Source organism: Pelophylax lessonae, assembly GCF_965119305.1.
Source record: "Pelophylax lessonae genome assembly, chromosome: 4".
In the NCBI taxonomy this organism is placed as follows: Eukaryota; Metazoa; Chordata; class Amphibia; order Anura; family Ranidae; genus Pelophylax; species Pelophylax lessonae.
Window position 1 is genome coordinate 16,307,556 of NC_138771.1, and position 21,342 is coordinate 16,328,897.

The window sequence follows — 21,342 nt, forward strand, 5'->3', positions numbered from 1 at the left end:
GGTCTCCCCAGGAGCCTGCATTCACTATATCTGGTCTCCCCAGGAGCCTGCAGTCACTATATCTGGTCTCCCCAGGAGCCTGTAGTCACTATATCTGCTCTCCCCAGGAGCCTGCATTCACTATATCTGATCTCCCCAGGACTCTGCATTCACTATATCTGATCTTCCCAGGACTCTGCATTCACTATATCTGATCTCCCCCTAGGAGCCTGCATTCACTATATCTGATCTCCCCCTAGGAGCCTGCATTCACTATATCTGATCTCCCCAGGAGCGTGCATTCACTATATCTGGTCTCCCCAGGAGCCTGCAGTCACTATATCTGGTCTCCCCAGGAGCCTGCAGTCACTATATCTGGTCTCCCCAGGAGCCTGCAGTCACTATATCTGATCTCCCCAGGACTCTGCATTCACTATATCTGATCTCCCCAGGACTCTGCATTCACTATATCTGATCTCCCCAGGACTCTGCATTCACTATATCTGATCTCCCCCTAGGAGCCTGCATTCACTATATCTGATCTTCCCAGGACTCTGCATTCACTATATCTGATCTCCCCAGGACTCTGCATTCACTATATCTGATCTTCCCAGGACTCTGCATTCACTATATCCGATCTCCCCCTAGGAGCCTGCATTCACTATATCTGATCTTCCCAGGACTCTGCATTCACTATATCTGATCTCCCCAGGAGCCTGCAGTCACTATATCTGGTCTCCCCAGGACCCTGCATTCACTATATCTGCTCTCCCCAGGAGCCTGCAGTCACTATATCTGGTCCCCCCAGGACCCTGCATTCACTATATCTGCTCTCCCCAGGAGCCTGCAGTCACTATATCTGGTCTCCCCAGGAGCCTGCAGTCACTATATCTGCTCTCCCATAGTACACAGAACATGGAAATACAATCATTTTAGTAAATATAAACTGCTAAATACCTTTTCTCATCAGCAGTATATAGCAGTCTTGTGACTTCTATCAGTGTCTGATTAAAGCTTGTAGGAGGAGTTCTCATTTTCTTCTGACTGTCTTATGAGGCTGCAGGACTCCTGACCTTCTGTCTAGACAGTGCTAATTGGCCCTGTGCTGATCATATGCGCTCTCCCAAAAAAAAAAAAAAGCAATACACATCAAACTGAGCATGTGCAGAGCGCCCCCAAGGCTCTGTCTTATCAGGAGATGAATAGGGGACTGTGGAAGAAGGGGAGGATCAGAAAAGACAGGACAAAACAGCCTTTATACACAATTCAGAGGATCAACCTCTTCCACAGTGAATATAACAAGCATGCTTTACTGCATATACAGACTGATATAACTTCCTGAGATAGGAATGAGGGACATGTATTAGCCAAGAGTGGGAGACATAGGACACACCCCCTCCCCCCCCCCCCTTAAAGGAGAATTGCACAAAACATTTTGATTATAACCCACAAGTGCTTTTTTACCATTACTATTCCTTTTTTACTGGCTTTTTGAATTTACAAATGCAGCCATTTAGAAATTGGAGGAAAGGTTTAGCACTGGGAAACACTTTTTGAAAGATAACAGTGCATTTTGCATACAACTATACAGATCAGACCAAAATGAGGGACAAATTAGGAGGGAAGAGGGACTTTGTTCCGAATGAGGGACAGTCCCCTGAAATCCGGGACAGTTGGGAGCTATGGGTTTAGTAAGACTTTAACTCAGAAAAGTCCCTTCTATTGCTTTCAGCCTCCTCCAAATCTCCAAATTCCTTTATTATTGCTGCTGTGATCTGACTTCCTGTTGGAGGGTGGCTACGCTCATTCTCAGTGATCTCACAGTATGTAGGAATGTAGTCACTCTCTCTTGCTGGCTCCTGAGATGGGCTATGTGATTTGTAGTGTACAGTGGGTACGGAAAGTATTCAGACCCCCTTAAATTTTTCACTCTTTGTTATATTGCAGCCATTTGCTAAAATCATTTAAGTTCATTCTTCTTCCTCATGAATGTACACATAGCACCCCATACTGACAGAAAAACACAGAATTGTTGACATTGTTGCAGATTTATTAAAAAAGAAAAACTGAAATATCACATGGTCCTAAGTATTCAGACCCTTTGCTGTGACACTCCTATATTTAACTCAGGTGCTTTCCATTTCTTCTGATCATCCTTGAGATGGTTCTACACCTTCATTTGAGTCCAGCTGTGTTTGATTATACTGATTGGACTTGATAAGGAAAGCCACACACCTGTCTATATAAGACCTTCCAGATCACAATGCATGTCAGAGCAAATGAGAATCATGAGGTCAAAGGAACTGCCCGAAGAGCTCAGAGACAGAATTGTGGCAAGGCACAGATATGGCCAAGGTTACAAAAATATTTCTGCTGCACTTAAGGTTCCTAAGAGCACAGTGGCCTCCATAATCCTCAAATGGAAGACGTTTGGGACAACCAGAACCCTTCCTAGAGCTGGCCGTCCGGCCAAACTGAGCTATCGGGGGAGAAGAGCCTTGGTGAGAGAGATAAAGAAGAACCCAAAGATCACTGTGGCTGAGCTCCAGAGATGCAGTCAGGAGATGGGAGAAAGTTGTAGAAAGTCAACCATCACTGCAGCCCTCCACCAGTCGGGGCTTTATGGCAGAGTGGCCCGACGGAAGGCTCTCCTCAGTGTAAGACACATGAAAGCCTGCATGGAGTTTGCTAAAAAACACCTGAAGGACTCCAAGATGGTGAGAAATAAGATTCTCTGGTCTGATGAGACCAAAATAGAACTTTTTGGCCTTAATTCTAAGCGGTATGTGTGGAGAAAACCAGGCACTGCTCACAGTGGCGTAGCGTGGGGGGTGCAGGGGGGGCCGGCCGCACCGGGCGCAACATCTGTGGGGGGGCGCGCTCGCACTCGCAGCTCTGCCCTGCCTGGCTCACTCATTCTCTCACTGCAGTGCTGGCTGTGGCGGCGGCACTGTGCGAATCTGATCCGAGCCGCCGGATCGCCGCCCACTGTGGAGGGGGGGGGGGGTGGTGCCAGGTGTGCGGAGAGCGAGGGACCATCTGGGGGAGGGACAATGCACTGCAGCGGCCGCCCAGCGCAGCGCTGAGCGCGGGAGCCACACCAGACCAGCCCAGGCACACAGCAGCAAGAAGAAGCTGGCAGCGGCGGCAGGTGACACAGGCCAGAGAGGAGAGAGCCAGTGGTGACAGACGCAGGAGGAAAACCTAGGAGCCGGAGGACCTGGAGGAGAAGACATAGCCTGCTGTGATCGGGTGCACCTGCAAAAAAAAGGTAGGAGTCACGAGTGACACAGGACAGGAGTCAGGACTGACTGGACTGTGACTGGAGTTGTACTGGGCTAAGTGGGCTGGCTGTGTACAGTGCTAGTAGTAGTGACAGACTGAGTCTGACTGACTGAGTGTCTGTGTCTGTGAGAACTGAAGAAGAACACTGAATAACTGTATGCATATTGGGGGGGGGGTCAGTGTAGAGGAGGGTGTGTCAGTGTAGGAGGGTCAGCATAGGTGTCAGTGTAGGTGTCAGTGTATGGGGGGGGGATCAGTGTGGGGGGGTCAGTGTATGTGGAAATGTAGGGGGGTCAGTATAGGTGTCAGTGTATGTGGCGGTCAGTGTAGGTGTCAGTGTATGGGGGGGGGATCAGTGTAGGGGGGTCAGTATAGGTGTCAGTGTATGTGGCGGTCAGTGTAGGGGGTCAGTATAGGTGGGCCAGTATAGGTGTCAGTGTATGTGGCGGTCAGTGTAGGGGGTCAGTATAGGTGGGTCAGTATAGGTGTCAGTGTATGGGGGGTCAGTATAGCTATTAGTGTAGGGGTCAGTGTAGGGGGTCAGTGTATGTGGAAATGTAGGGGGGAGTCAGTGTAGGGGTCAGTGTATTGGGGGTCAGTGTATGTGGGAATGTAAGGGGGTCAGTATAGGTGTCAGTGTAGCTGTCAGTGTATGGGGGGGGGGTCAGTGTAGGGGGTGTCAGTATAGGTGTCAGTGTACGGGGTGTTAGTGTATGGGGGGGGCAGTGTATAGAAATGTAAGGGGGAGTCAGTGTAGGGGTCAGTGTATGGGGGGTCAGTGTATGTGTCAGTGTAGTGGGGGTAAGTGAAGGGGGGTCCGTGTAGGTGTCAGTGTATGGGGGGGGTAGGTCTGTGTAGTGGTCTAGTAGGTTTGTGTAGGGGGCGCAAATTACTTGCCTTGCCCCGGGTGCTGACAACCCACGCTACGCCACTGACTGCTCATCACCTGTCCAATACAGTCCCAACAGTGAAGCATGGTGGTGGCAGCATCATGCTGTGGGGGTGTTTTTCAGCTGCAGGGACAGGACGACTGGTTGCAATCAAGGGAAAGATGAATGCGGCCAAGTACAGGGATATCCTGGACAAAAACCTTCTCCAGACTGGGCCGAAGGTTTACCTTCCAACAAGACAACAAGACAATGACCCTAAGCACACAGCTAAAATAACGAAGGAGTGGCTTCACAACAACTCCGTGACTGTTCTTGAATGGCCCAGCCAGAGCCCTGACTTAAACCCAATTGAGCATCTCTGGAGAGACCTAAAAATGGCTGTCCACCAACGTTTACCATCCAACCTGACAGAACTGGAGAGGATCTGCAAGGAGGAATGGCAGAGGATCCCCAAATCCAGGTGTGAAAGACTTGTTGCATCTTTCCCAAAAAGACTCCTGGCTGTATTAGATCAAAAGGGGGCTTCTACTAAATACTGAGCAAAGGGTCTGAATACTTAGGACCATGTGATATTTCAGTTTTTCTTTTTTAATAAATCTGCAACAATGTCAACAATTCTGTGTTTTTCTGTCAGTATGGGGTGCTCTGTGTACATTCATGAGGAAGAAGAATGAACTTAAATGATTTTAGCAAATGGCTGCAATATAACAAAGAGTGAAAAATTTAAGGGGGTCTGAATACTTTCCGTACCCATTGTATATAGAGCAGTGCTCATAACCGCAACCAAATGTGTACTGCCTGACCGTTCCAAACAATTGGAAGAGGGGGAAAAAGAAGAGGTTCAAAAACTTACAAAAGGACATAACAAGGCAGATAAACACAGTAAACAATTTCATAAAAAAAAAAAAAATAGATTACAAGGTCATTAACTGCTTCCCGACCGCCTGCCTCAGTTATACTGCGGCAGGGCGGCCCTTCTACGCGAACCAACGTAGGTATACGTTGGTCGCGCGCCTGCAACTAGGGGGTGAGCGCGCACCGCCGGCGGCACGCTGCCGCCCTCACTCGTCAGCGGGGACTCCGATGTGCGGGGCAGGCAGCTCCGATTGCCGCCTGACACCCGCGATCGCTCTCCGCTGAGAGAGAAGAACGGTCAGCTGTTGTAAACACAGCCGACTGTTCTCTCTGGAATGATCACAGAGCTCCTGTGATCCTTCTATATAGGAACACAGGTCTCTATGATCATTTCGCAAGCCCCGCCCCCATACAGTTATAAACATGCCCCTAGGTACACATTTAACCCCTTGATCACTTACTGGGTTAACCCCTTCCCTGCCAGTGTCATTATTACAGTAACAGTGCATATTTGTAGCTCTGATTACTGTAGTAATGTCACTGGTCCCCCCAAAAGTGTCAAAAATGTCAGTTAGGGGTCCGATCTGTCCGCCGCAATGTCGAAGTCCTGCAAAAAAATCGCAGATCGCTGCCATTACTAGTAAAAAAAAAACAATAAAAATGACATAAATCTTTCCCGTAGTTTGTAGACGCGATAACTTAAAACCAATCAAAATATGCTTATTGTGATTTTCTTTTACCAAAAATATGTAGCAGAATACAAATTGGCCTAAAATGTTAAAAGATTTTGATTTTTAAATTTTTTTTTGGGGAATGTTATATAGCAGAATGTGAAAAATGTTGTTTTTGTTTCAGAATTGTCGCTCTTTTTTTGTTTATAGCGCAAAAAAAAAAAAAAACGCACAGGGGATAAAATACCACCAAAAGAAAGCTCTGTTTGTGGGAAAAAAGGACATCAGTTGTATTTGGGTACAGCATCGCACGATTGCGCAATTGTCCGTTAAAGTAACGCAGTGCCGTATCGCAAAATATGGCCTGGTCATTAACCTCCCTGGCGGTATGATTATGTCAGGAATTATGTACCAATAGCGGTACAATTTTTTGATATTTATAATTTATAATATATATAATATATATATATTATAAAATATAAATATTGTATTAACCACTTCCCGCCCGCCCTATAGGCAAATGACGGCGGGAATGTGGTTGAGTTATCCTGACCGGACGTCATATGACGGCGGCAGGATAACTCCGCTCTGGGCGCCCCCCGGGGGCGCGCAGAGCGGCGATCGGTGATGCGAGGTGTCAGTCTGACACCCTGCATCTCTGATCTCGGTAAAGAGCCTCTGACGGAGGCTCTTTACCATGTGATCAGCCGTGTCCAATCACGGCTGGTCACATAGTAAATAGGAACAGCCGTTGATCGGCTTTCCTTAGTTCGTGCCTGACAGGCACGAGTAAGGGAGCGCCGATCGGCGGCTCCCCTGACAGGGGGGGGGTCGGCACTGGTAATCAGATCATTGATTACCAGTGCAGACCCTCGGGGGGGGGATGCCACTAGATCCACCAGGGATGCCCACTGTGACCCCAGGGATGCCCACTATGACCCCAGGGATGCCCACTATGGCCACCAGGGATGGCAATCAGGGCTCAGGGAGCCCCCCATTGCCCACCCCATCAGTGCTGCCCACCAGTGCCCTCCCTATCAGTGCTGCCCACAAGTGCCCATCATTGCCATCCTTAAGTGTCGCCCACCAGTGCCCATTATTGCCCACCGGTGCCGCCTATCAGTGCCAATTAGTGCCCATCAGTGCCGCCCATCAGTGCCGATCAGTGCCCATCAGTGCCGCCCATCAGTGCCGATCAGTGCCGCCCATCAGTGCCCATCAGTGCCCACCAGTGCCGCCTATCAGTGCCCATTAGCGCCCGTCAGTGCCACCTATCAGTGCCCGTCAGTGCCACCTATCAGTGCCCATCAATGCCGCCTATCAGTGCCCAGCAGTGCCGCCTATCAGTGCCCACCAATGCTGCATATCAGTGCTACCTATCAGTGCCACATATCAGTGCCTATCAGTGCTGCATATCAGTGCCGCCTATCAGTGCCGCCTATCAGTGCCACCCCATCAGTGCCACCCCATCAGTGCCTCCTCATCAGTGCCTTTCAGTGCAGTCTCATCAATGCTCATCAGTGCAGGAAAAAACTTATTTATTTACAAAATTGTATAACATAAACAAAAAAACTTTTTTTTTTTTTCAAACTTTTCGGTCTTTTTTTATTTGTTTAGCAAAAAGGAAAAAACCCAGAGGTGATCAAATACCACCAAAATAAAGCTCTATTTGTGGGGGGAAAATGACATAAATTTGGTGTAGGTACAGTGTTGCATGACCGCGCAATTGTCATTCAAAATGCAACAGCGCTAAAAGGGGAAAATTGGCCTGGGCGGGAAGGGAGGGAAGTGCCCTGTATTAAAGTGGTTAATAATAAATATATTATAAAATATAAATATTATAATAGATATAATATAGATATAATATATATTAATAATATAATTTATAATTTACAATTTATAATATTTGATATTTTTCTGATACCAAGGTGATACAGTGTAATCCTCTCAGATTACATTGTATCGCCTCCTTTTTATGTGTTTGTGTTTGTGCAACATTTGAATTTCCCTCCCAGTTCCGCTCCCATGTACCATTGCTGCTGCAGGGAACGGAACCAGGAAGTCATCAGAGCGACGGACGGCGCGGCGGGGATCTCGGCGGCGATCACAGCAATGGGAGATCATCGCTGGATCGCCAGGAGAAGGTAAGGAACCCTGCTGCAGGCTCTGCACATCTACCCCCGAGCGTGACTCGGGGATACCGATCCTAGCATGAAAAAAACACCCCGAGTCACGCTCGGGGTTACCGCTAAGGGAGTTAAGGGGGAAAATCCTTCCGATCCAGAAATGGTTAAGTAGAGGATGTATTGATGATTTTTGGAGAATAAGGATATTGTTTAGTGTCAATTGAATTAGATATAAGTTGGTGTGCTCTTCTATAAAGACACACACTTTTCATAAACTGATGTTAATATGTTCAGCACCAGCCTTGTAAATGTGCTACAAAAGCAATTAGAATCAACGAAAAATCCCATTAATGGATTTCTATAAACAAAACAAGGGGCCGCACTGACAAACAATCAATATGCTTAACAGTCTATAATTAAGAAGACAATCGTTTTCAATCTTCAAATTAAAAGTGTCCTGTTAAAGCTGCAAGAGTTGACAGCGTTTCTTTTGTTCAGTGAATCATGACGTTTATGCCTTGGGGCGTTTGACTGTATGTATCTCCACCCGGGTGTATAATCTCTACTCTGTGCTTTGCTTAATGCGTAACCAAATCCAAGAACAAAAACTGATAGTATTGCCGTTTACTGATCCTTAGATATGGTGTCTGCATTCGTTTTCTTTTTTCACACTTTTTTTCCCAATATTTTAACTTTAACACTAGAAGAAAAGCGGTTTAACCTTAAACTGTGTATAGGGTTCTTTACTGTTAGAGTGGTAAGGATGTGGAATTCTCTTCCACAAGAAGTGGTGTCAGCAGGGAGCATCGATAGTTTCAAAAAACTATTAGATCGGCAGCTTAAAGACCACAACATACAGGGGTATACAATGTACGGTTAACAGCAAACACACACACATCATAGGTTGAACTGGATGGACTGGTGTCTTTTTTTCAATTTCACCAACTATGTAACTATGTAATCCTGCCATTACCGCAATCCTAACACAAGAGCAAACAGGGCACTGGTTTCAGATTTTCGAAGGGTCATTGAAAGTGTTACTGGGCACACTAGTGCCGCTGTAAGAACACATGGTGACATCCAAGGGCGTATGGGAATGCGCATGCGTGAATTCACTTGTTCCCGTTTAATGGCGACCTTGCGTTTGCCAATGCGCATGCGCGTGCGCAATAGCATCACGATTTGGTGCCATACGTGGCCTATATAAAGGTGACTGACACACTTGCTCCTTGCTGTCTTGTCTGCAGCTTTACCTGTACTCCGGATCCTGAACCTGCTGTATCCTGTTGACTTCCTGATTGACCTCCCGGCTTGTCTCTTACTTTGTCTGCTTGCTGCCCGCCCTAACCTTGGCTCATTCTTTTGACTACTCCCCTGCCTTATCCTTGTCGGCTTATCTGCTTTGGGTTCTGGACTTGTTCACCTCCTGGTGGGGCGACCCTGGGGACTGCGACCTGGTGTTCAGCACGCTGCAAAATCCATCCTCACCATCAGAGGCTCTGGTGAAGACCTGCTGTCACTTAGACACCGCACCTCGGGCTAGCCCGTGTCTACCACCAGTGTGATCTGTCCGTGTTCCTGTTTTACCGGACCCTGCTAGGCTACCTCTGCACATCAGGCTCAGCCACCAGCACCATTATAGAACACAGAACTGGGTGTCAGAGCCAGGATCTTAACCTGCGACCTCTGCTGCATCCAGCAGTAGCTCTTCTTGCTGAGTCACCTGAGATGCTGGACAGCTCCCTGTCTGATCTCAACAACCTTGCTTTGTCCCTTGTTTCTAGTGAACCTTGAACTCTTTGCTCCTCCCATGAAATTCCTATGTAAGCCATGCCTTTGCACTTCCTGTTTGCCAGATTATTGTGCTCTCTTCAGCTGATATCTTTCTGCTTTGTGTACCTGCAGCTATCCTTATCTTCACTACCACTCCTTACAGACCTTTGGCTTGTTCCTCGATTACACTTCCGCTTTATCCCAAATTGCAACTACTTGTTACTGACCTTTGGCACTTTTACTGACTATGCTTATGCTTGCTCCCTACCTGCTATATCTACTACTGGACCCCGGCTTGCTCACCTCCTGGTGGGGTAATCCTGAGGACTGGGACCTAGTACTAACACACAGCAAAACCCATCCCCACCATAAGGAGCTCTGGTGAACACCGGTTAGTGCTCAGCCCTGCCCCTCAGGTGAGCCTGCGTCATCCGACCGGGTGGGCTGCTTGTATACATATCTAGCTGATCGGTGGGATTCTCTCTACTGCTATAGCTACTGGTCTCCGAGCCTGACACCTGACCGTGACATAGGAACTTCCCTTCTAAACAAGGAAAGAACCCAGAGCTGAGAATCCACATACTGGACATACAGTCCAATTAATGCGCCAAACATATTTTCAAGAGTCCAAGGTAATTTATTGCTAAAATTGATTCATAGCAGGAAAAATCAAACATGTTTCAGGGGGCAAACACATTTCCCCTTCATCAGGGCTCTTGCCACATTTACTAACACTGGCTCAACCTGCCCTCCTGAAACGGTTCCAAGTAGTATATCACAGTGTACATCTATTTGGTATCGGCTTATCTGAGCCCACTTACAGGAGAATTCATCTGTATCTGATCACCACTGAAAACACTATTTAACCACTTCTGGACTGGAAGGTTTACCCCCTTAATGACCAGGCCTTATTTTGCGATTCGGCACTGCGTTACTTTAACGGACAATTGCGCGGTCGTGCGACACTGTACCTAAATAAAATTGACGTCCTTTCTTTCCAACAAATAAAGCTTTCTTTTGGTGGTATTTGATCACCTTTGCGATTTTTATTTATTGCGCTATAAACAAAAAAAGAGCGACAATTCTGAAAAAACACAAATATTGTTCACATTCTGCTATATAGCATTCCCCAATAAAATAAATTTAAAAATCATATTTTTTCATCATTTTAGGCCAATTTGTATTCTGCTACATATTTTTGGTATACAAAATATCTCAATAAGTGTATTTTGGTTGGTTTGCACAAAAGTGGACCACTAACAGGAATTTGCCATGCCTTATACCCACAATGCTCCAGTTCTCCGCCCCCTCCCTCTGTATCACAATGCTGCCTTACACAGACTCATCATTGGATCTCCCCTCCTTATCCAGCCATGTGCACAAGCTCCATGCCCCTCCCACAGTCTGTGATCAGCGCTGCCATTGGAAGTCCCCTCCTTCACCTCCCGCACTCTCCACTACTCCCGGCAGCCCCCCTCTGAGTTCACAGGAGCCAGAACTACAGAGGAGGCATTGAGCATCAATGCGTGCTGACAGTATTGACTGTCAGCGCGCATTGAGAACAACACTGGAAACAACATTGGGTCGTATTCATCTGCCGCAATGTTGATTTGTGGCAAAACCCCTGGGGACCACCAACAATTTTCGTGGATCATCAATACTAACTGATAAAAATCCAGGGAGAGAGAGAATAGAAAATTCATAGCTCGCAAGATTTCTGGCTGGATGATCAGATACTTTTTTCAGACTCGTCAAACAGATATAATAAAACATCATATATCATAATATAATATAACATAGATATCTGTTCTGTTAGATATCAATGGGATATCTAACAGACCAAATGGGAGCAAATAGGAGAAATTTACATACAATTTAAGACTGATAAGAGGCATGGAGGAGCTCAGCTATGAGGTGAGATTAGAGGAACTGAATTTATTCTCTGCTGAGAAGAGGAGATTAAGGGGGGATATGATAACCATGTATATACATAAGTGGGGGGGGGGGGTATGATCTCCATGTATAAATACATAAGGGGGATATGATCTCCATGTATAAATATATAAGGGGGATATGATCTCCATGTATAAATACATAAGGGGGGGGGATATGATCTCCATGTATAAATAAATAAGGGGGGATATGATCTCCATGTATATACATAAGGGGGATATGATCTCCATGTATAAATACATAAGGGGGGGGGGATATGATCTTCATGTATAAATAAATAAGGGGGGATAGGATCACCATGTATAATGACATAAGGGGGGGATACGATCACCATGTATAAATACATAAGGGGGGGATATGATCACCATGTATAATGGCATAAGGGGGGGATACGATCACCATGTATAAATACATAAGGGGGGATATGATCACCATATATAAATACATAAGGGGGGATATGATCTCCATGTATAAATACATAAGGGGGGATACGATCACCATGTATAAATACAGAGGAGGGGATATGATCACCATGTATCAGTACATAAGGGGGGGTATGATCATCATATGTACATACATAAGGGGGGGATAGGATCATTGTGTATAAATACATAAGGGAGGGAATATGATCACCATGTATAAATAAATAAGGGGGGATATGATCACCATGTATAAATATATAAGGGGGGGTATGATCACCATGTATAAATACATAAGGGGGGATATGATCACCATGTATAAATACATAAGGGGGGATATGATCACCATGTATAAATACATAAGGGGGGATATGATCACCATGTATAAATATATAAGGGGGGGTATGATCACCATGTATAAATACAGAGGGGGGGGGGCAATACGATCACCATGTATAAATTTATAAGGGGGATACGATCACATTTATAAATACATAAGGGGGATATGATCACCATGTATAAAAGCATAAGGGGGGGATATGATCACCATGTATAAATACATAAGGGGGGATACGATCACCATGTATAAATACATAAGAGGGGATATGATCACCATGTATAAATACATAAGGGGGGATATGATCACCATGTATAAAAGCATAAGGGGGGGATATGATCACCATGTATAAATACATAAGGGGGGATACGATCACCATGTATAAATACATAAGGGGGGATATGATCACCATGTATAAATACATAGGTGGACTGTATAGTGAACTTGGTGCTGAGTCATCGACTTTAATGTCATTACAGAGGACAAGGGGGACAATCTTTACCTCTGGAGGAAAAAGAGATTTAACCTCCACATACAGAAAGGCTTTTTCACAGTAAGAGCTGTGAATATGTGGGATAGACGCCTTCAAGAACTAGTTCTCGGACAGCTCTGTAGATTGTTTTAAAAAAAAAGAACTGGATGCATAAAATATAATTGGATATTAAGATTTATAGGTAATTACACCAGGGAATATCCAATTTCCCTAAGGACATCAAGAAGGAATTATTCCCCCAAGGCAAATTGGATCACGCTTTTTAGGGGCTTGTTGCCTTCCTCTGTATCAACTGTGGGTATAGGATTGTGTATATGGAGGTTTTCTATTTTTCCTGTTGGTTAAACCAGATGGATTTGTGTCTTTCTTCAACCAGACTAACTATGTAACTGTGAGGTGTACCCCTTTCTGTACCCACATGTAGGATTGAGTGGATGCTGTGGACATCTGGTAGAAAGGTCCTAATGCCATGCGGTCTCAATAATTCTTTGTAAATGGACGGACTACCATTCTATGAATAGTGGGTTCATCCCAGAGTATGTCTGCCTGCATTTTTGGCTAAAAGTCCTCTTTAAGCGAGAGATTAGAGCGAGCGGCAGAGCCCCGGCTGAGATAACAGCGTCACGTTCCTCAAACATCAATCTACTTCATCCTTGTAACGCAGGCACAGGTCTCGGTGATGTGACACACACAGAGAAAGGGGAACTTGTCATTATGTATCATAAACTGTTATGCAAATACCTCAATTTGTAACTATTAACATAATTTAGCGCTCAGAGACATACACTCATTTCTAATCATTGCGGCGGAATGGAGTCTTGTTCTGTCGTTCTTAGCCTGCAGGAAAGTCTTTCATCAAGATGCTGTAATGTTTTAATAACCTGCCAGCGTTCACCGGCTGTGCCGCTGCCGACGATACTCTTACATTGTCCTCATTAAGGAACAGAACAGGTCGGGGAATAACAGGACATTAAAGCATTGCCGGTGCGCAGGATCCTGCAGCTCGAGGCTGCTGTTGCAGGCAGTGCAGGTCTGTTAACCCCATCTGTGTTGAACCTGTGCGATATTACCTGTCTCGCGGACTCACCTGTGCCCATTTCTGCTTCCAGGTGTCGGGGCCGTACTTCTCGCTCTCTCTCAGGGCCCAGCTGTAGCATGGCAGGTGGACCCCAATGTCACAGAACGCAGTCCCGTTACTGCCAAATTCATTGTCCACTTTAAACAACCAGCGAGTCACCAGCAGGTTATCGGCTATGAGTTGGCCCAGAGCACCGAGGAACTGTAGACAGAGCAGAGATCAGGCTTTATTATGTGACACATATCGCCAATTCTTTACAAGATTATCTCACCAATGGGCATGTACAGTATATAAAGTTACATTTATTATAGCTTCACCCTATTTTTTTACCAACCCCACCCTTTGTCTACAACCACATTACTCTTGTGGAAATTAAAATCATATCCTATCATATTTCCTTTATGTATAGATCTACCACTGCGTCCTATTAAAAAAAAAAATGACTATGCAACACTTGGTTGCAGGGCCAGGATAAGCGGAGGGCAGAAGGGACATCTACCCTGGGCACTGTGGTATCATGTGAAGTGAGGGGGTACAACAAGGGGATTGAGGGGAAGCGGAATTTGTGTTGTAAGGAGGAATTTGGGGGGGGGGGGGATTTCAGCATGGGGGGTGGATTTGTACAGGGAGGAGGGGGGGGTTTATGCTCAGGGGGTAAGCATGCAGATTAGTGCTCAGTGTTTTTGTGGGAGGATTTTTGCTGACACATAATGCTCATACATAATCTGGGAAGAGGGAGGGGGGGAGGCTGCAGTTTGACATGTTCCCTTGGGCATTAGATGACCTTGTCCCAGCACTGCTTGGCTGCACAGAGTCACAAGGCAAGAAAATAAGGAAAAAGTATAAAACTATAAAAGTTTATTTCTCTTACGTCCTCCGACAGTCGCCGCCTCCTCTAAGTCATCACTATTGGGTATTGACTTCCGCTCCGTAGGAGTAGCTAGGCATAAGACTTAGTCAAAAAGAACAAAGGCATTTGCATAGACACACCCATGGGGGCTGTCCCACTAGGTCAATACCCCCCTGCAGTGACCACTCCCAACTCAGTTTCTTTCTGCCTAGCGTCAGGAGTAGTTAGGCTTCCCTGTGCTGGGGCTACAGTCTCAGCCTATCTAATCTCTTTTATTTGATTTTCTTTTGAAAATGTCAGTTTTTTCTTATTTTACTAGCTGTTTATTTTGTCAGCTTTAGTTTAGTCGATTCTTCGGATGAAGATGGATTCATGCTGTGCTGGTATTTGGACTGACCACCCTGGTTCTCCAGGGCAGAGGGTCAGATGGACCCCCAGCCCGCCATCGAGTGTTCAGCCGCGGTTCGTCCTGGCATTATGAACGACTCATCCCTGCTCGCAGCAGGGATGCAGCCGTGAGGTGGCTACCTCACAGGTCACATCTGCGCTACTGCAGTGTAAGGTCCCTGGCTAACGCCATTCCCTGTCAGATGAGGACAGCGGCTTTCCGTTCTGAGAGGCTCCCCAAGCCATCTGGTACAGGTAAGTACTTCTGTGTGGGGCCTCTGTCTGGGGTGGCAGTCCTGTGTTGCTGTGTGTCCCCATGTCTGTGCCTGTGTGACTCCCTGAAGCGGTCCCTGCGGGGATCGCTTGTACATGCGCTGTGGTGCTGTGTGTTTTTGGGGGTCCCCTTCCCTGTGTTACTTTGGTGTTTGTGGGGGTGCAGACTGTGTGTGTGGCGCCCGCAGCGGGGTAAAACCGCGCGCCATTTTAGGTATGGGCAAGCATGTTTGGCTTCACTATGGGCAATAATACATGCTGTTTTGGCGCCTTCCGATGCCAGAACGATCGTGTTCTGACCGCATGTTCGGCGGCCATTTTGCCGGAGCCTTCCATTCAGTCCTATGGGGCAGCCATTTTCCCTGAGTCATGCAGCTTATAGTTCAGCCTCCTCTGTCAGCACTTGCTTTTCCTCTGAAGCAGCGACATCGGTGGTAACACTCTGTGGGCTCTGCAGGCTCTCTCTCTCATTACCTTCTGTATTGTCATTTCTGGCTCAGTTTTTTCTTCTCCTGTTTGGGGGTCTTTGTCACTATATCTGTAGCGGTGGGCTGCGCACTCAGCAGCGGTTTTAAAGGGGCAGTCTGGTGGGGGACCCCAGTTCTCCTGTAGTGGCGACCTTGGTGTCCAATATGGAAATGCTGATGGCTGAACGTGCTGCTAGGAAAAGGCCCAGATTGTCTCTCTCTTCTAATTCGGATGGTGATATGGTCCCTGCACCCGGAGGTCTTCCAAATGCTGTGTGCGAAGTGGGGATCCAAGGATGTGGATCTGTTCGCGTCTCGGCTAAACCAAAAGGTGGAAAGGTTCGTGGCAAGAACGCGCGATCCTCTGGGGGATGCCTCGGATGCGTTGGTGGCCCCTTGGCATCAGTATCGTCTGATGTATGCCTTTCCTCCGATTCAGTTGCTATCCAGGTTCCTCCGCAGGTTAGCCTCTGAACCGCACCTGGTGATTCTGGTGGCGCCTGACTGGCCACGCCGGTCCTGGTACGCCGATGTTGTTCACCTGGCAGTGGCGCCTCCGTGGCGGCTGCCTCTGCAGGAAGATCTCTGGCTTTAACGGCCTGGCTGTTGAGACCCAAGTCCTGAGGGACAGGGGTCTCTCCCCTGAGGTCATCCCTACCCTTATCAAGGCTAGAAAAACTTCCTCTGGTAAAATCTATTACCGTACCTGGAAGGCTTATTTCGCCTGGTATGAGTCCAGGGGGTTCTCCCCTCGCTCGTACTCGGTGTTGAGAGTGTTGGCCTTCCTCCAGTCTGGGGTGGACCAGCGCTTGGCGTTGGCCACGATAAAGGGCCAGGTGTCTGCACTGGCTATTCTTTTCCAACGCCCTGTGGCGTCTCATTCTCTGGTTCGCACCTTCATTCAAGGTGTGCGACATTTGGCCCCTCCCAGGAAGGAGCCCTTACCTCCATGGGACTTGAACTTGGTTCTGTCCGTGTTACAGCGTGCTCCCTTTGAACACATCTGGGAGATTTTGTTGCCTCTGCTGTCTAAGAAGGTTGCCTTTTTGGTGGCGATCACTTCGGCTCGCAGGGTGTCAGAACTGGCAGCGTTATCTTGGTGATTCACAAGGATAAGGTGGTCTTGCGTCCGCATCCCTCCTTTCTTCCTAAGGTGGTCTCTGAGTTCCATATTAATGAGGACATTGTCTTGCCTTCGCTTTGTACGAAGCTTAAGTATCCCAAGGAGGTTGCTCTGCATTCCTTGGATGTTGTAAGGGCGATCGGGGCTTACCTGTATTCTACGGAATCCTTCCGGAAGACGGATTTCCTCTTTGTCCTTCCTGAGGGACCTCGGAAGGGCATGGCTGCGTCTGCAGCGACTATTGCCATATGGATCAGACAGACCATTGAGCAGGCTTATGCTTTGAAGGAACGGGTTCCACCCTTCCCTGTTAAGGCGCACTCTACCAGATCTTTGAGTGCATCCTGGGCCTATTGGCATCGGGCCTCCGTGGCCCAAGTGTGCAAGGCTGCGACTTGGTCGTCAGTGCACACTTTTTCCAAATTCTACAAGGTAGATGTTCTGGCATCAGCTGATGCCTCCTTTGGCCGCAAGGTTCTCAGTGTGGCAGTGCCATGAGGGACCCTTGTTTTTTTATGGGTCCCTGGCTGTTGGTGTTTGCTTTCCTTGGCTGTTGCTCCTGTTGAGCCTTGTTTTCTGTTGCCCAGAAGGTTCTCTTACGGTGCGTGTAAGGTTCCTTTCTCTGATGTGGGTACTGCGTTGCCTCTTCTACGGTTGCGTCTCCCACCCCTCATGTATACACTGCTTTGGGACATCCCAATAGTGATGACTTAGAGGAGGCGGCGACTGTCGGAGGACGTAAGAGAAAACTGAATTTTTGTAAAATCTTACCTGTAAAATTCCTTTCTCTGAGTCCTCCGACAGTCGCCGCCCCCGCCCCTCTTTTGGGGTTGCTGTCTTAATTCCTACTGCTATGCTACCAAACTGAGTTGGGAGTGGTCACTGCAGGGGGGTATTGACCTAGTGGGACAGCCCCCATGGGTGTGTATATGCAAATGCCTTTGTTCTTTTTGACTAAGTCTTATGCCTAGCTACTCCTACGGAGCGGAAGTCAATACCCAATAGTGATGACTTAGAGGAAGCGGCGACTGTCGGAGGACTCAGAGAAAGTAATTTTACAGGTAAGATTTTACAAAAATGACGTTATTATTTATTAATGCCCCCTGTGCCCTGTAGCTGTAGGAACTAGCCTATGAGGCATATGGTAATCACTAGAGATCGACCGATTATCGGCAACACCGATATATCGGGGGCCAATATGCACTTTCCCCGATATATTGGAATCAGCCCCTGAGGTTACCGATATTGCCGATATTTAGGGAAAGTGCATGTCCTGGGGTGATGCCTGCAGCTAGAGGCATCTCCCCATTACCGGTGTCCATAGCCGACGGTCGGCTGACTTGTAATGACAACCGATGCGGCTGAGAAGCCGCTCCGCTGTCATGACAAGGAGCGGGAGGGGACGCCCCCCCCCCTCCCACTGCCTTCCACGGCTCACTCGGGTTTCCCTACCTGCACCACTGCCCCCGAAGAGAAGACCCGGTGTAGCATGAAGATGTGTCCCAGTGAAAGCCGCTATCCCTGCTGCAAGTGCGCATGCGCCGGTCTCCATGTAAAGAACCCGGAAGTGATGCCATGACATCACTTCCGGGTACTCTGCGCCAAATTAAAAAATCTGACAGCATTCAAAACAGCCAAACTTGGCGTTTTGAATGCTTTTCAGTGCTGAGGAGGGATTTGGGGTCTTTTAGAAAGGAGCTTTCTTTTGGTGGAATTCAATCACCACTGCGTTTTTTTATTTTTTGCTAAACAAATAAAAAAAGACCGAAAATTTTGAAAAAAAAAAAAGTTTTTCTTTGTTTCTGTTATCAAATTTTGTAAATAGGTAATTTATCTTTTTCACTGATTTGCACTGATGAGGCTGCACTGACAGGCAACAGGGGAGGCGGCACTAATATGCAGCACTGATGGGCACTGATAAGAACTGATAGGCGGCACAGATGGGCAGCCTTTATGGGCATTGATAGGCTGCAATGATGTGCACTGATAGGTGGCACTGATAAACAGCATTGATAGTCAGCACTGATGAGGAGGCATTGCAAGGCAGCACTGATGGGCACTGAAAGGCAGCACTGGTGGGCATCACTAGTGGGCACTGGCAGGCATCGCTGATGAGGCTGCACTGATAACTTTTGCACTGATTATCAGCACAGATCCCCCCCCCCCTTCCTGTCAGTAAAGCCGCTTATCTTCTCTCCTCTACTCGCACGCTGTCAGTGATAGTAGAGAAATGCCGATAACCAGCACTTCCTATTTACACTGTGATTAGCTATGATTGGACACAGCTGATTACATGGTGAAGAGCCTACATCATAGGCTCTTTACTGTGATCGGAGATGTGGTGCGTCCGAGCGCCACACAGTATCACCGATCGCCGCGCAGCGTGCATGAGCGGCATTTTATGAAGGATGTCATATGACGTCCAGTCACATCAATTAAATCACCGCCCAGCCGTCATTTTGCTATAGGCCGGACCGGATGTGGTAAACCAAAATCAAGTATACAGGGACATGACCTCAAAGTAGCAGGAGGAAAGTTCAAAACTAATCTTATAAAGTTCTATTTTATCGAAAGGGTAGTTGATGATTGTAAAAGACTTAAAGCAGAGTTAATCAGTCAACAGTAATACAAATCTCCATTCACACTTGTATGACTCCAAAGTTGCGCCGACTTTTGGCAAGCAACTTTGACACAACTTTGGATGGGTGCAACTTGGATAGGACTTTGGCTTTGACCAGTGATAATGGAAAACTGTTGCACAACTGTTGCATTGTATAAACATTTTAGGTATGACTTTCATGCAACTTTTGAGGGTTAACATTAAAGTCCTCAAGTTGCATGAAAATCGGTCCAAAGTAGTGCATGAACTACTTTGAAGTCGCTGCCATTTTAAGTCGCAAATATATGTACAGTTATCATTGGGAAGCGACTTGTCATGCAACTTTGAAGACCAAAGTCTGCAGTAACCGATGTTTTACCACATCCGTGACATCGTGTTTAGCTTTTAAAAGTAAGGGTTGGGTTGTTATACTAGAATGAAACATTTTAAATTGGGGATGTTGTTGATGGGTGCTCCCTAATTATCTTTCTAATTTGGTTGGGTTAAATATTTTTTCTTGTTCGCACAATCTTAAAGCTTAACTCCACTTTTGTTGAGAAAAAAAAACATTCCCCTCTGGGTTGATCTATAACATTACAAGGATTTTAACACATTTTGTTGCAGATTCCTTCCTTTTGGTATTCTGAAGAAATCATTGCTTGTTTCTCTGTGCCTCTGTGCTGAGTGGGTCTAATGGGAGGGGTTTCATAATTATCTATCAGCTGTGGCAGTTGCAGGGTAGTAATGAGGAAAGCTGCTGGGCCTGCATCCCTTTAGATGTGTTCCTATTGGGAGGATCTCACCAAAAATGACATTTTTGTTGCAGGGGATGCCAGAAATCTGACTTGTATCTTAGTGCAGACTTCTGGGAAAATTGGTGAGCCAATCACACAAGCAGGAAATTATGTTTCTGGGGGTGTGGTCAGTATACATTCTGTGTACAGAACAGCTCAAGGTAGCCATATTGCATTTCATCTGCAGAAAATTACAACAGCTGCAGATTCAAAAGGAAAGGTTATTTTTAATAATATTCAATCACAATATGATTTGTGTCGCAATTGTATGCGCTATATTGTTTTTTCTTTGTTTGATACTTTTTTCGCCAATGAAAGTGGAGTTACCCTTTAAGTGCTTGTGTGAACAATGGATGCTTCCCTTCCCCTCTTTGGAATGCATAGTGAGGCGCAAGCTTGCTATGTAAAGCTTCCAGCCAGTCATTTCAGGCTTGTACTCTATTTACAGCGTGCTTGCATCCAGCCACTATACCTCAGAAGACGTTGGTATATGACAAAACGCGTAAGGGGACGGGACCGAATGACGTAAGCACGCTTGCCTCGGCCATCTTTATTTTGGTCTGATTTAACCAATTAAGTTTTTATGATTGTGAGTGCAATATATTTAGAATTAAACTAGCTAGTGTAGCTTTTTGGACATACTGCACTATTGTCGTGTCCTTTGTATCCCTTCAGGTAATGAGGTCACTGATTAGCAAACATACTGTTGGAAACTTTCAGCTACAGGATCATAGAATACATGTGTCATAAACAGAGTCATTTTGAACAACTATCTAGTTGATGCCTGAGAAGATGCTGGTCTATCTGGCCTTGTTTCTACATAAATAACTATTGACCTCTAGAATTTGAGGGTCAATTTGATCCGGTAAGCAGGTTTGCCCCTATCCTCTAGGTGGTGACGTGTGCGCTTTTATCTCTTTCACGTCAGCTTGTGTGGGGATCCTTTTACCATCTTTTATCATCTTATACTGGTGGACTTTATATGATGTG

At 46.5% G+C, this 21,342-nt stretch overlaps 1 protein-coding gene across 1 annotated transcript in view; it reads right to left on the reverse strand.

Moving 5' to 3' along the window:
• The window catches only part of IQCH (IQ motif containing H), a gene marked incomplete at its 5' end in the record, with an annotated part of 256,557 nt that overhangs the window by 79,333 nt on the left and 155,882 nt on the right, over positions 1 to 21,342 (reverse strand). Inside the window, 1 exon segment of the mRNA XM_082253044.1 lies at positions 13,869 to 14,060. Coding sequence (XP_082109170.1) covers positions 13,869 to 14,060 — 192 coding nt within the window.